Source organism: Tenrec ecaudatus, chromosome 13 (genome assembly GCF_050624435.1).
Source record: "Tenrec ecaudatus isolate mTenEca1 chromosome 13, mTenEca1.hap1, whole genome shotgun sequence".
In the NCBI taxonomy this organism is placed as follows: domain Eukaryota; kingdom Metazoa; phylum Chordata; class Mammalia; order Afrosoricida; family Tenrecidae; genus Tenrec; species Tenrec ecaudatus.
The window spans coordinates 107,228,256-107,241,105 of NC_134542.1; the positions used below are offsets into that span (position 1 = coordinate 107,228,256).

The 12,850-nt window shown below is 41.4% G+C and overlaps 2 protein-coding genes across 3 annotated transcripts in view; both read left to right on the top strand.

Annotated features, from left to right (window-relative positions):
* Positions 1-12,850, top strand: part of GNAL (G protein subunit alpha L) — a 193,492-nt gene that overhangs the window by 149,508 nt on the left and 31,134 nt on the right. The window lies entirely within an intron of this gene.
* CHMP1B (charged multivesicular body protein 1B) lies at positions 9,352-11,058 on the top strand. Its single transcript, XM_075529993.1, has one exon. The coding sequence runs from the start codon at positions 9,484-9,486 to the stop codon at positions 10,081-10,083; it is 600 nt and encodes a 199-aa protein (XP_075386108.1). The 5' UTR covers positions 9,352-9,483; the 3' UTR covers positions 10,084-11,058.

Here is a 12,850-nt window from a genome sequence, read left to right on the forward strand (position 1 = left end):
CCTCTGCCCTGTTCGATCAGTATCTCTCACAAAGCAGGAAGTTCCTGGAGCTTCCCAGCCCTGAGCCCTCCTGGATCTCCTTGCACAGTTGCATTTAAATCATGTGCCCTCCCACTGATGTCAGCTGCTACTGTATCATGAGATAGTCCTTTTGGTTTAACGAATCCCCCACTTAGTAGCATAAGTCTTCTTAGATCTAGGCAACAAACAATTAGGGCATTCCCCGGGTAGGATTACATGTCAGGAACCAAGGGCAAAGGCCAAATTATCCTCTCTAAGGATGACTGTGGGAGAAATAAGAGAAGGCCTAGGGAACCTGCAGAGCCTGTCCTACAGGTTTGCGCTGAATCAGAATTGACTTGATGCAGAGTAACCCCTCAGGGTTGTTGACTAAACAATTCAATTAGTCAAACTTGTAAAACTGGGCACTGGATGGCTTGGTGTGCCCTTGCTGAGTGGAATGTTGCTAACCACTGCACCTGGAATGCGTAATGCCTGGCTCATAGTGTGTGCTCAGTAAACATAAGTTAAGCGAGTGAATCTTTTTATATTATAACTGTTTCTTTTCAACTTTCTCTACTACTCACAGAAAACCATTCTCATGTATACAGATTCAGTTTTTCAGAAAGTACACGCTACCTGAACCACTGATTCCCTTCTCCTAGTGAACGATGAGAATAGGTGTTCAAAACTTCAAGAAATGTAGCTAAATATGTTTGAAATAAAATTGGATTTAGGGCATCAGGGGGCTGCTCCTGGATAGCTTCCTATCAAAGAAAAAATTCAACAAAAAAAAAAGAGAGAAGAACAATCTCGCTTCAAATAGTGCACACATCAGTGTCTGGAATCAGTATCATTATTAGACCACGTTCCATTGATCACATAATAGATGAGATCCATGAGAGCAAGCACGCTACCTTTGAACTGTGAGATGTAGTGCTATGTTTACTTACTTAAGACCATGTAAGTGTAAATTTATTTTTGTGTACAAACACTTGATTCATATAAAAGCAATTAAGTGATGGCATACCTGTGTCTTATCATTTCCTCGGGCACTGGTGTAAACCAAGTGTTCAAATCCATGCATGGAATCCATTCTGCATTGTTTCTGGGGGAAGCCCCTAGATGCAGGCCACTGGAGCTGTACCACGATAGCTAATAAGGAAAAGGTTCCGCTTTGACGTTCTGTGAAGACACACGCACTGACTAAATATATCTTCTTCTAAAATAGACAAGACTCCATCGTTTTTTCCAAAAAAGGAAAAATGTCATTACCCTCCATTGAACGTGCTTGATGACGCTTCTCATCTCTTTAAAAATCAAGAACTCTGCGTCAGGTGAACCTACAGCGGGAGGTCAGTTTCTCCTTGCCGAACCCCCGGACGCAGCGTGCGGTCCCAACAAGCCATGGGTCTGAAGCTTAGGATAGAGGAAAGCAGCCCACTTGGCCTGGAAGTCCTCGGGCTCCCTTCTCCACCTGTACAAGCAACATGCTGCTTTTAAGGACCTTTGGGGATCCCTGCCCCCCTCCCTCCCCGGGAAATTGTCACTAGGACAGATCCTATAAACATGGCGGGGATAGAAAAGAAAATTCTTCTAAGAGCAGTTGTTCTTGTTTCTTTGCCTTATTTCATTTAAATGACGTCAAGGAATTTGCAAAAGGTTTTCACATTGATGTCAGCTGAATATGCTAAGATGTACTATTAAGTGTTCTTTCCCAGATTTTAATCTGGGCGAGGAATTATTGTACTGAGGGTAGGATTAATAATTGTGAAAAGTCACCCTAGTGGCTCCAGGAAAAGAAATTCCTTCCAGATGCTTCTGTGGCTCAATTGCAGAGAAGCTTCCATGAAAAGAAACTGGGGGCGAGGAGCAAATGGCTTCTGGCTTTATAGATCATCGTATGATACACAAGGTGTACCCGTTACCTACCTGGGTTCTTACACTGCCCATCCCCTCACCTTAAATTCAGGAAATAGTTGTGGAGTACACGTGTGGACGGGAGAGAGTACCAGTCCAACTCCCACCAATAACAGAGCAAGAAAATAAATCCATTATATTTTAGTTCAGTTAGCTCATGTCTGCCGATTTTATTCAGAATCAGTTTAAAGTTAACAATTAAGACACCTCAGTGTCATCATTACGTGTCATTATTATGCACATCGTTTTAAAAACATTTAATTTTTTTAAGTGTTAAATATTTCTTTGTCCTCCTTTAAGCAAAAATTTTAACCATCCCAGAGAAGTGTTCTAGCGTAGGAACGAAGAGGTGCCTGGTTACACTCTCCGTCCTAAGGCACGTCTCAGTTTCTTCCAACGTCCGTGTTGATCTTTTCTGTCGACCGTCTCTTTTTAATGCCTTGCTTGTGTGGGGTGTTCTTGATGTCATTCCACAATTCGCCAACACCAGGTTCTTTTTGTTCCATGCATCCAATCTCTTCTCGCGATGGTCTCAAAATTCAGGTGGGACAGACTCCGGGTCGTATTTTGGCTCTCACGAATGTATGTCAATTATCCTCAGCTTCCATAGCCCGCCCTACCCCCCGCAACCCACCCGCCCTTGCTTGGACTGAGGATAGTGATCCCCTCCATGCTCTCTCCACAAATGCCATCCATGTGATTTCTGTGTAGTCCACCTGACAAGCTCCAAGTATACCGTCAGCGTCTGTGTGGATAAAAAATAAGGTATTTGGAAGAAATAAGTTGTTGGCTTTACACACTGCTGTCACACAGTCTCCTGTGATGTCCAACTCTTCCCCTGTATCCCTGATGCAACCGTTTCTGCTGCTACAGGTGCATAGAGACCAATTAATTGCTGGTTGCTCCGGAGTGTCTAAGTGCCCTGGCGATACAAAACAACCTGTGAGCCAGGACAGAAGCACCCGACATGTTCTGAGGCCACTCACCCGATAGGGGCTGTAAAATCAAGGCACTGTACCTCCAAACCAGGGAGCCCAGTCCCATGAGAGTTAGGTTGACTTCAGCAGCCTTTGGCCACTAGTCCTTTTTTCTTTCCTTTTCTAGTCATTGTTGTGTGTATCTATCACATCTTTTTTTAATTATTATTTTATTGGGGGCTCATACAACTCTTATCACAATCTATACATACATCCATTGTGTCAAGCACATTTGTACATATGTTGCCATTATCATTTTCAAAACATTTTCTTTCTACTTGAGCCCTGGGTATCAGCTTCTCATTTTATTCTTCCATCCCTCCCCCATAAACTCTTGATAATTTATAAATTATGATTATTTTTCCATGTCTTTCACTATCCGATGTCTCCCTTTACCCCCTTATCTGTTGTCCATCTCCCTAGGAGGGGGTTATAGGTAGGTCACTGTGCTTGGTTCCTCCTTTCTCCCCCCACCTTACCCTTAACCTCCTGGTATGGCTACTCGTAATATTGGTCCTGAGCAGTTTATCTGTCCTGGATTCCCTGTGTGTTTCCAGCTCTTATCTGTACCCATGTACATGCTCTGGTCTAGCCAGATTTGTAAGGTAGAATTAGGGTCATGATAGTGGGGTAAGGAAGCATTAAAGAACCAGAGGAAAGTTGTATGTTTCATCAGTGCTATACTGCACTGTCTTCTCCCCAAGACCCTTCTGTAAGAGGATGTCCAATTGCCTACAGATTGGCATTGGGTCTCCACTCAGCACTCTCCCCCGACCCCCATTCACATTGACATCATATTTTGTTTGGGGTCTTTGATTCCTGATCCCTGATCCCTTTGACATCTCATTATCACACAGACTGGTGTGCTTCTTCCATGTGGGCTTTGTTGCTTCTCAGCTAGGTGGCTGCTTGTTTATCTTTAAGCCTTTAAGACCTCAGAAGCTATATCTTCTGATAGCCGAGTACCATCAGTTTTTTCACTGTATTTGCTTAAGCACCCATTTGTCTTCAGTGATCGTGTTACACATCTTTTGCCAGTACAACTTTTTACAGGTGTACAACTTATTGATGGCATTTATAATGTATCCCTACCTTAATCAATATAATTTATACATCACCACAAACCAAAATTCAGCACTCTATAAGTTATTGTCATCCCCATCTCCCCAATCTCCCATCACTCCCTGGTAATCACTGAGAACCTGGTCTATATATAGGTTACATACCTCCAGAAATATTCTCCTGGTCAGTAGCTTACCTTTTTCATCTTTTTTTTTTTTTGGTCTTTCTCTATCAATGAAGTTATACAATATTTGTCCTTTTGTGGTTTACTTCACTTACCATAATGTCTTCCAGTACTATAGTATAACATGTATCAAGACTTAATTTTTCCTACTGGTTGAGCATATTTTATTATATGCTGTGTAGCTAATTGGATTTAACCATTCATCCATTGATGGGAATTTTGGTTTTCCCCACCTTTCGACTATTGGAAATAGTAATGCAAGGAACTGCTACATGAGTGTCTGAGTCTCTGCTTTTAAATATTTAGGGACTAGCAGTGAAATTTCTGGGTAATATAGTTCTCTGTTCCATTTCATTTTTATATCCACCACACGTTTTCCACAACATTTTACATTCCAGTTGTCAGTGGATAAGGGCTCCGGTTTCCCTTACCTTCACTAACATTTATTAGTTTCTACTATTTTAGTCACCCTAATGGGAGTGAACTGCTATTTCATTGTGGGTTTGATTTGCAACTAACAAAAGGGTGATGATGATGATCTTTTCATGTGTTTGGTGGATATTAAATGTCCTCTTTGGTGAAATTCATATTCATGGTTTTTCCCATTTCATTATTTTGTGATTTATCTTTTTTGTGTGCATAGTCTCCTCATTTTATCATTAAAAATATTTGGCTTGATTCAAAGCTTTCTGAAAAGAGATATATATACATATACATGTTTTCTATTAGAGTCTGAGTAGATACGTGATTTCTGGAAGTATTCTCCCATTTGATAGCTTGTCTTTTCGCTTGTTTTTGGAAGGTCTTTTGATAAAAGTTTTTAGTTTTTAGGTGGTGCCATTTCTGGATATATGGAAATTGGTTGTAGTTGGCACACTAAGGTCCTTTTGCACTTTGAATTTTTTTTCTTTTTAAAATCATTTTATTGGTGGCTCATACAACTCTTATCACAATCCACACATCCATCCATTGTGTCAACCACATTTGTACATTTGTTGTCATCATCATTCTCAAAACATTAATTGAACTTTGACTTCTTTGATATTATATGAGGTATGGATCCTGTTTCATTTTTCTGCATGTGGAAATCCAATTTTCTTAGCACCGTTTATTGAAGAGATCCTTCTTGACCTTCAAATGAACTTAGCACTCTTGTCAAAAATCCGTCGACTGTGGATATATGGGATCAGTTTTGGACTTTCAATTCTATTCCATTGATCTGTGTGTGTATTGTTTTAGCAGGTTCTTTTGATTGCTTCTGCTGATGCACCAAGTGTTTTCAAGTGAGGAAGTGTGAGCCCTCCCACACGAGCTTTCTCTTTCAACATTGCTTTGCCTTGTGATTCCATATAGAGTTGAGCAATGATTTGTTTTATGATTTTTAAAAAGTCTTGCTTTATGATTTTAAAAAGTCTTTTTTTATGATTTTAAAGAAGGGCTTTCCATTTCTGTAAAGTCGGGTGCAAGAATTTTAATTGGGTTGCATTGAATCCAGGGATTGCTTTGGGTAGTATTGGTAGTTTAACAGCATTAAGGTTTTCAATCAATTACTATTTAAGTGTTTTTAGCAGTATTGTATCATTTTCATTGTATAAATTCATCACTTCTCTAGTTAAATTTATTTCTAGGTAGCTTATTGTCTTAGGTTCTAGAGACAGGAGTATTTAATGTTCAGCTTGTAAAGAAATTATTAAGTCATTCAGTGCAGAAAAGGAGAAAGGGGACAGGTGCACGAGAGAAATGATTCTAGTGACACTCATATATGTGTAAGAGAAAGTTCTCAATCGAGAAGTAATTATAGATCAAGAAAAGATCCCAGCCCATTCCATAAGTCCGTGGATACAAATCCATAAGTCCCTCTTCAGACTCACACATTCACATGCAGATGCAGTGATGCAGAATGCAGGAAGATCACAGGCTGGTGGATCCTGTGGATCCAATGGCGGTGACTCTGGCAGCAACCAGGGTCAGTCAGCAGGAAGTTCAATGCCGGGGGGGGGGGCTGGGGGGAGTGGGGGGGGAGGGAGGGTTGTTTCCCAGGGCCTTCTTTATGAGAAGGCCACACCCACAAGGACACATCATCATGCTGTGACCTGAGTGACAATCCCAACACCACCCCTACATTTTTGTGTTATCTTCAAGTTGACATGAAATTATGTAACTACCACAGGGATCCCTATGTATACAATATTAAATGCAAAAAAAATATCAGGACATACATATGAAAGCTACTACACTGTGCACAAGGATATTGAAACCATACATTTAACTGTTCATAGGCTACTTTTCTGTTTCCTTCTCTTTCTCATTTTCATTTTAAAACCTTGATATCATGTTAGTGTGATTTGAGAGACAATGACCTTGCAGTTTCTGTTCTTAAAACATGATTTAAAGAAAAATAATATATCTATATTAACTATATCTAAGTACACATATACTTATATGTAGTTCATGCTGTTTTCTTTGCACACTCATACATCTAACTGGATTTTATTAAGCTTTCAGTTTGCTCCAATAGCATTACTAGGTATAAAGTCATAAGCCAAAATATCACCACATGAGGCTTATCTAATAGGACAGGTTGCTAATTCATGAAACAACACCAAAAAAATGTGTAAATTCAAATGAAAAGGAATAATAGCTCTAAAAGAGAATTTGAAGTATATCAGTACCAAAGATCCCTATAAGAACCCAATAGTGTTTTAGAATATTTGTCATATCTCTTATTCCCCATCCCCTTTCAGGGTGTCTAAATGTAGTAAACTCTTACTGGAATGCCTCCAGTTGAAACGCTTGGTGGTCTAAAGTAAGAAAAGAGATGTGCCAAAAAGTATAGCTTATTCTTTTCCTATTTTATTATGTAAAATTTTTTTTTCCTATTTTGACTGAAGGCTTTCTAGAAGTTTTTTTTCCTTTCACCAAACTTTTCGCTCCATTTCTAAGAAAACTTTCTACTTTGACTATGCAGACTCTGGGGTAGTAAGGTTTTAGCAGAAGTTCTACTTCCGTGACTGTAATAAGCTGCCTGGTCTCTAGTCACATTGTGTATGGAGTGCAGAAAGTTCTCACGTGCTGACAGGATTGCTCATAACACCAAAGCCTCCTTTGATAATGTTTTGGGGGTTTTTTTTATCAGAAGGAAGTGGTCCCTCCTTAGGGTGGGACAGAAAATAGGGCCTGATTGCTTTAGATGGCTCATAACCTTCAGGCAGATCACCTTTAAGCAGTTGGCCTCCAAGTGTATTGTCAGGGACCATGTGTTCCCAAACAGCACCTTAGGTTTGGGATTATGATGGGGGACAACCTGGGGAATCACTTCCCAGTTCTGTTTCCCACACCTAGTGCCTAAATGATGCCCGACTTTCATGCATCAGCCTAGTTTGACTGACCCTAGGTGAGAGAGAGGGAAAGGGGACTGAGGACACTGTTTGAGCAGCTGGGCTGCATGGGGATGAATTAAGTTTGATGCCCAGATGTTGAGCACAGGTGTGAAATAGTCACAACTGGGTTTGAGGAAGCTGCGTGACGCTATGTAGTTTTGCCACAAATAAAAAAAAATACATGGAAAAAAGTCTCATCTTTCTTCCAAATTCCTGTGTTCTCAAACATATGTGGTGTGAGAACAGTCTGCAAGCTATCCTAAGAGGTCCAGAGATAGGGGGAGTCTCTTAGTGTAAATGATCAATAGACACACACACACACACACACACACACACAGAGCTGTATTGGTCTGTATTTGAGGACTAATGAGTCTAAAAATAAGTTCCAGTGCTCATGGTTATGGCTTGAAAGTCTGTCTCTCAAGGATGTAATGATATATACTGATAGCTTCATGGCTGAGGCAGATGGGTCCCTATATTTCACTGTCCTCTACCTGCACAACTTAAAATGACAATGTAGCCCGTCAGGTTTAAATGTGAATGAAGTTCCCCGAATATTTATAAAACAGCAAGCAGTGTTGTGCCAGCAAACAGTGAGGTTTGTGTGTTTTACTTTACTAAGCCACAGGACTGTATGGGACAACTCATCTGTGAGCTGAACTCTCACCTTCTGATAAACTTGCTGGCGCCCCAATGAAAGGGTATGACAACAGCAGCAGAGATTGTAGTCCAAGATGGAGAAAGTCAGATCACCGTGCCTCGTGTGTGGTTTCGTACTCTGGAGCAACAGAGCCAAATCACCAACTCCAAGTTAGAAAAAGAGACTTTTATTCAAAGGTGATCCCCTTGGGGAGACCAACATTGAAGCCAGGGTCTTGATGGCATTCTGTCTGAAATCAGAATACACCCAGATCATGTACATTTTACCTTGGAAGACACTCTCAGGAAGTCTCATACAGATGTTTTACATTGATTCAGTTTCAAGATAGTTACAGAGTTGCAGTTGTTGACTGAGAGCCAGAAGACAATCAAGTTCTTTTAGCTTTATTAGGATATCTCTGTTGAGTAGCCTTTTGGTAACAATCAGGTAAATGAGAGGGGTTTCTCAGTAATCTAGTCCTTTCTGGATACATTTTGTTAAACTCTTATTAAATTTAACAAGTCAGGCAATACAATGTAGCAAGTTATAAAAAGTTACATTTGAACGGTTCAAAGGGATTTAGGGTTGCAAGGAAAAGATGGTGTCAATTAGACTGCATTAAGTAAATTAAGTTAGAGGATAATTTTTGTTTTGTTGGGTGTCTTAATGCATTAACCACGAGAGTTCTGGCGGGCGCACTCCACAACTAAAGGACAGTTAAATGCCCAGACTCTGGAAAGCTGTATTTTCATTCTCCTGGCCAAGACACCCTTAATCCGGCTAATTTTGGAGTTCGAATGCTTCGTTACATGCACCAAAAAAAAATGTCCTGTTGACTTTAGTGTCCCCCTAAGAGAGTGCGTAGACATTGATTTTTGAGAATGTAATAATGCTTTGCACATGGCAGGGGAGGCTCGTTTTGAAAAGGTGGGTGAGCGTTAGGCTGCTAACCAGCAGGACAGCAGTTTGAAACCTGTCGCCGTTGCGCGGCTCCCGTGAAGAGTCGCAGCTTCGGAACCGCCCGGACGGCTCCGCTCTGCCCTCTCCGGTGACTCGGAGTCAGGACTGCCGGTGGCGCCCAGTTTGCTCCTGTGAGTTTCGGGCGGAAGGCGACGGCGCAGGAAACCGACGGGCGCCGGGTCAGCGAACTAGCCCCGCCCCCGCGCCCGATTCTGACGTCACCGCCTGCGCCGCGCGGCAGAAGCAGGAAGTGGAATCAAAACAAAGGAACGGCGGCCGGGAGCGGACTTTCCTCCTCCTTCTCCTCCCCGGACGCGCCGCTCTCGACCCCGGCTTCGGACCGCCCGGAGCCGCCAGACCATGTCGACCATGGAGAAACACCTGTTCAACCTCAAGTTCGCGGCCAAAGAACTGAGCCGGAGTGCCAAGAAATGCGACAAGGAGGAGAAGGCCGAGAAGGCCAAGATCAAGAAGGCCATTCAGAAGGGCAACATGGAAGTGGCGAGGATACACGCGGAGAATGCTATCCGCCAGAAGAACCAGGCCGTGAATTTCCTGAGGATGAGTGCGCGGGTGGACGCGGTGGCCGCCCGCGTCCAGACGGCGGTGACGATGGGCAAGGTGACCAAGTCGATGGCGGGCGTGGTGAAGTCGATGGACGCGACGTTGAAAACCATGAACCTGGAGAAGATCTCTGCCTTGATGGACAAGTTCGAGCACCAGTTTGAGACGCTGGACGTCCAGACGCAGCAAATGGAGGACACGATGAGCAGCACGACGACGCTGACCACTCCCCAGAACCAAGTGGACATGCTGCTGCAGGAGATGGCCGACGAGGCCGGCCTCGACCTCAACATGGAGCTGCCTCAGGGCCAGACAGGCTCCGTGGGCACGAGCGTGGCCTCGGCCGAGCAGGACGAGCTCTCCCAGCGGCTGGCCCGCCTGCGGGACCAGGTGTGAATCCGGAGCCGCTCGGCCCGCGCCTGGTTCAGGGCCGCTGCCGCCGGCGCCGCCGCCTGCGAAGCTCTCTTGTGAGAGACGCTTGCCAACCGGAGATTCGGAATCCCACCGGAGTGCGGAGATGCTAGTTGTCTACACGCGTCGATCTTTGGGCTCACAGCCACCTCTAAAATTCCAGGCTTTCTTTGCTCTCGACTGAATTTTATAGTTCCGTATCGCTTGTGATGATGTGTATTTTTATAGCTGCCTTTGACAGAAAATTACGACTTAGTTTGGGGGTCTCCAGATCTACGCAATTGGTCAGAACTCGTTTCCGTGTCCCCCGTTGTATGCCCAGAATTATCCAATCGAAGGTCTGTTTCTTTTTTCATGTTAATTGATAATTAAAAGATTAACCGGCGGTGCATAAAAGTGTAGAGGGAGGGAGATTACTTATTTTGATGACATGCCTATGAACTCTTCCCGCCTCGTCCTTAGTAGATTATTCTGTTTTTCTGTGTGTTTTGTTTGTTTTGCCCCCAAAGTGAGACTACAATTTGGCCTCTCACATTTTTACTAAAATGACCTTAACACGTTTTTGCACACTACTGTTTACATTCTGTAAATTTGTTTCCATGCAATAAAAAGCTACGTGGGTTAGTTGTACGGACCTGGAAATAAAAATGCCCCATAGCCTCAGTGCATTTTTGCTGTCTTATATTATCGGTTTACCAAATTGTGATTTTGAAATATACTTGATATTTCTTTCAAATGAGCTTAACGTTTGTTATTTCAAATGAGCTACATATTTTGAGTTATTTACCTATTTCAATCTGGCTAAATTAGATTTCTTATAATTACCATGTTCAGTCATGTGACTTGCTCTAATATTGCCAAAGAACTGTTGATTGGTTGGGGAAAATCCTGGACTGTGTTTGTTTTTTGTTTTGTTTCTAACAACCAAAAATAGAAATAAAATTAAAACTATCTAACTTCTCATTTTTTGAATTAAGTATTTTATCTTTTAGCAATAACTCTTAAGGAACCTTAGAAATAAAGATTGATATATTCTATGCAAATAACTTCCGTGTACATCCAGCCAGCTGGAAGTCTGGGAAGTAAAGAAAGAGATAAGAAAGGACCACAAACTTGTGAGACAATGGAATTAAATGATAATAGAATTTCTCCAAGAAACTGACACCCCCTTGTATTTAAGTTAAATACTTAAAAAGTATTTTAACTACTTATTTTCCCATACTCAATAAGAGAGTCTGTCTCAGAAAAATAATCATAAGGACTCTTCCAAGTCCTTGGAAAGATCCTTAACCAAGTAGTCAACATTGTTTTCATGTGTGAATTAGTATGCTTAAGAAAAAGATAATTAACCTTTGCATGCAGATTAGGAATGAGCATCCTATTTATATACATTTAACTGTCATTCGGCCAAGTCTTCTATAAGGTGCACCAGCTTATTGTCACCACTCCCTCTCCTCTTGTCTATGTGGTTGCATCAGAACCAGCCTTGTATAGTTACAACAGTCTTAACCCCACTTTAGACTGGGGAAAAAAGTAACTGCAACTTGATAGTTAATCCTTTGGCAAATTGAAGAGCCTTCAAGTGCAAAAATTCCCAACAAAATGAATATATTTTATGAGATTAAGCAATGTTTGTATATGCATAAACTCCTAAAACATGTTTTTTAAAGTCATCTGAATATACATTTTTATGAACCATGTATTTTCAAAATAGCACCTTATCGTTAATTATTCCTCAATTTGCAGGTGGTAAAATGTAAATTACAAAAATATTCCAAATCCTTCTAACTACATGTTAAGCCATGAATGTGCACCCTATTTAAAAGCTATTTCAGAAAGAATTCAGAAAGCATGGTGGTTTGTTTTGCTTTTTTATTCAAACATCCTCAGCTGTACCGCCAGATTTTTTGTTTGGTTACCTTGATACTCAAATGCATCTTTCTAGAAATCCTGGTTATTTGTTGCTTCATGTCAGCAAGATTATTCATACTGTTACTTCTCTAGAATCGATACAGATATATCTACAAAGGATTCCACTGAAATATACCACATAGTTATTTAATTTTCCTTAGAGCTGTAGTACTACTTTTATAGTTATTTCACTACTTTTATTGTCCCCACCCCCCCTGCTTTTTTTGGATGGGGGCTTATAAAATGTCATCATTTTATTTTTTAAGTTTTATTGGCATGTAATTTACATATCATATAATTCAATAGTTCAATCATATCGAGAATTATAAAATCACCCCCACATAAATTTTAGAACATTCTCCCTCCCATTGTTAAATCACCTCCAAGATGAGTTATGTTATCACAGTCCATTTCAATGCTGCCTCCCCCCTCCTGTCTCCACCTTTACTCTGGAGATCCTCTGACTCTTCCCATTATCCACCCCACCATCCCTGCATTCCCTTATAACCCCTTGTAGTCTCATTATTAATCCATTCCTGTACCCCTCTGCTTTTATAATGCAGTTTCTAACAGGAAGATAGAACTAATGAAAAAGTGTGGATTGATAATTAAACTAACATTCCCCTCCCCAATTTTGGTTTATTTCAGTTCAGGAATGAAGGTGATACTACTTGAACTATTTGAAACCTTTTTGGGTGTGTCAACAACATCTTTGTGGAAGAGTGTTTAGTGCAGGCGCATAGCGTTATACATGAGTCCCATGAGACATAGACCCTATTGTATGCTACCTTGCCATCTTTGATTTGGAAAATATCCCCTCAAATAAGCACCAGCCTGGTAA

Excerpts from the sequence above, each read along its gene's own strand:
- CHMP1B (XM_075529993.1), top strand. The coding sequence starts at position 9,484 with ATGTCGACCATGGAGAAACACCTGTTCAACCTCAAGTTCGCGGCCAAA.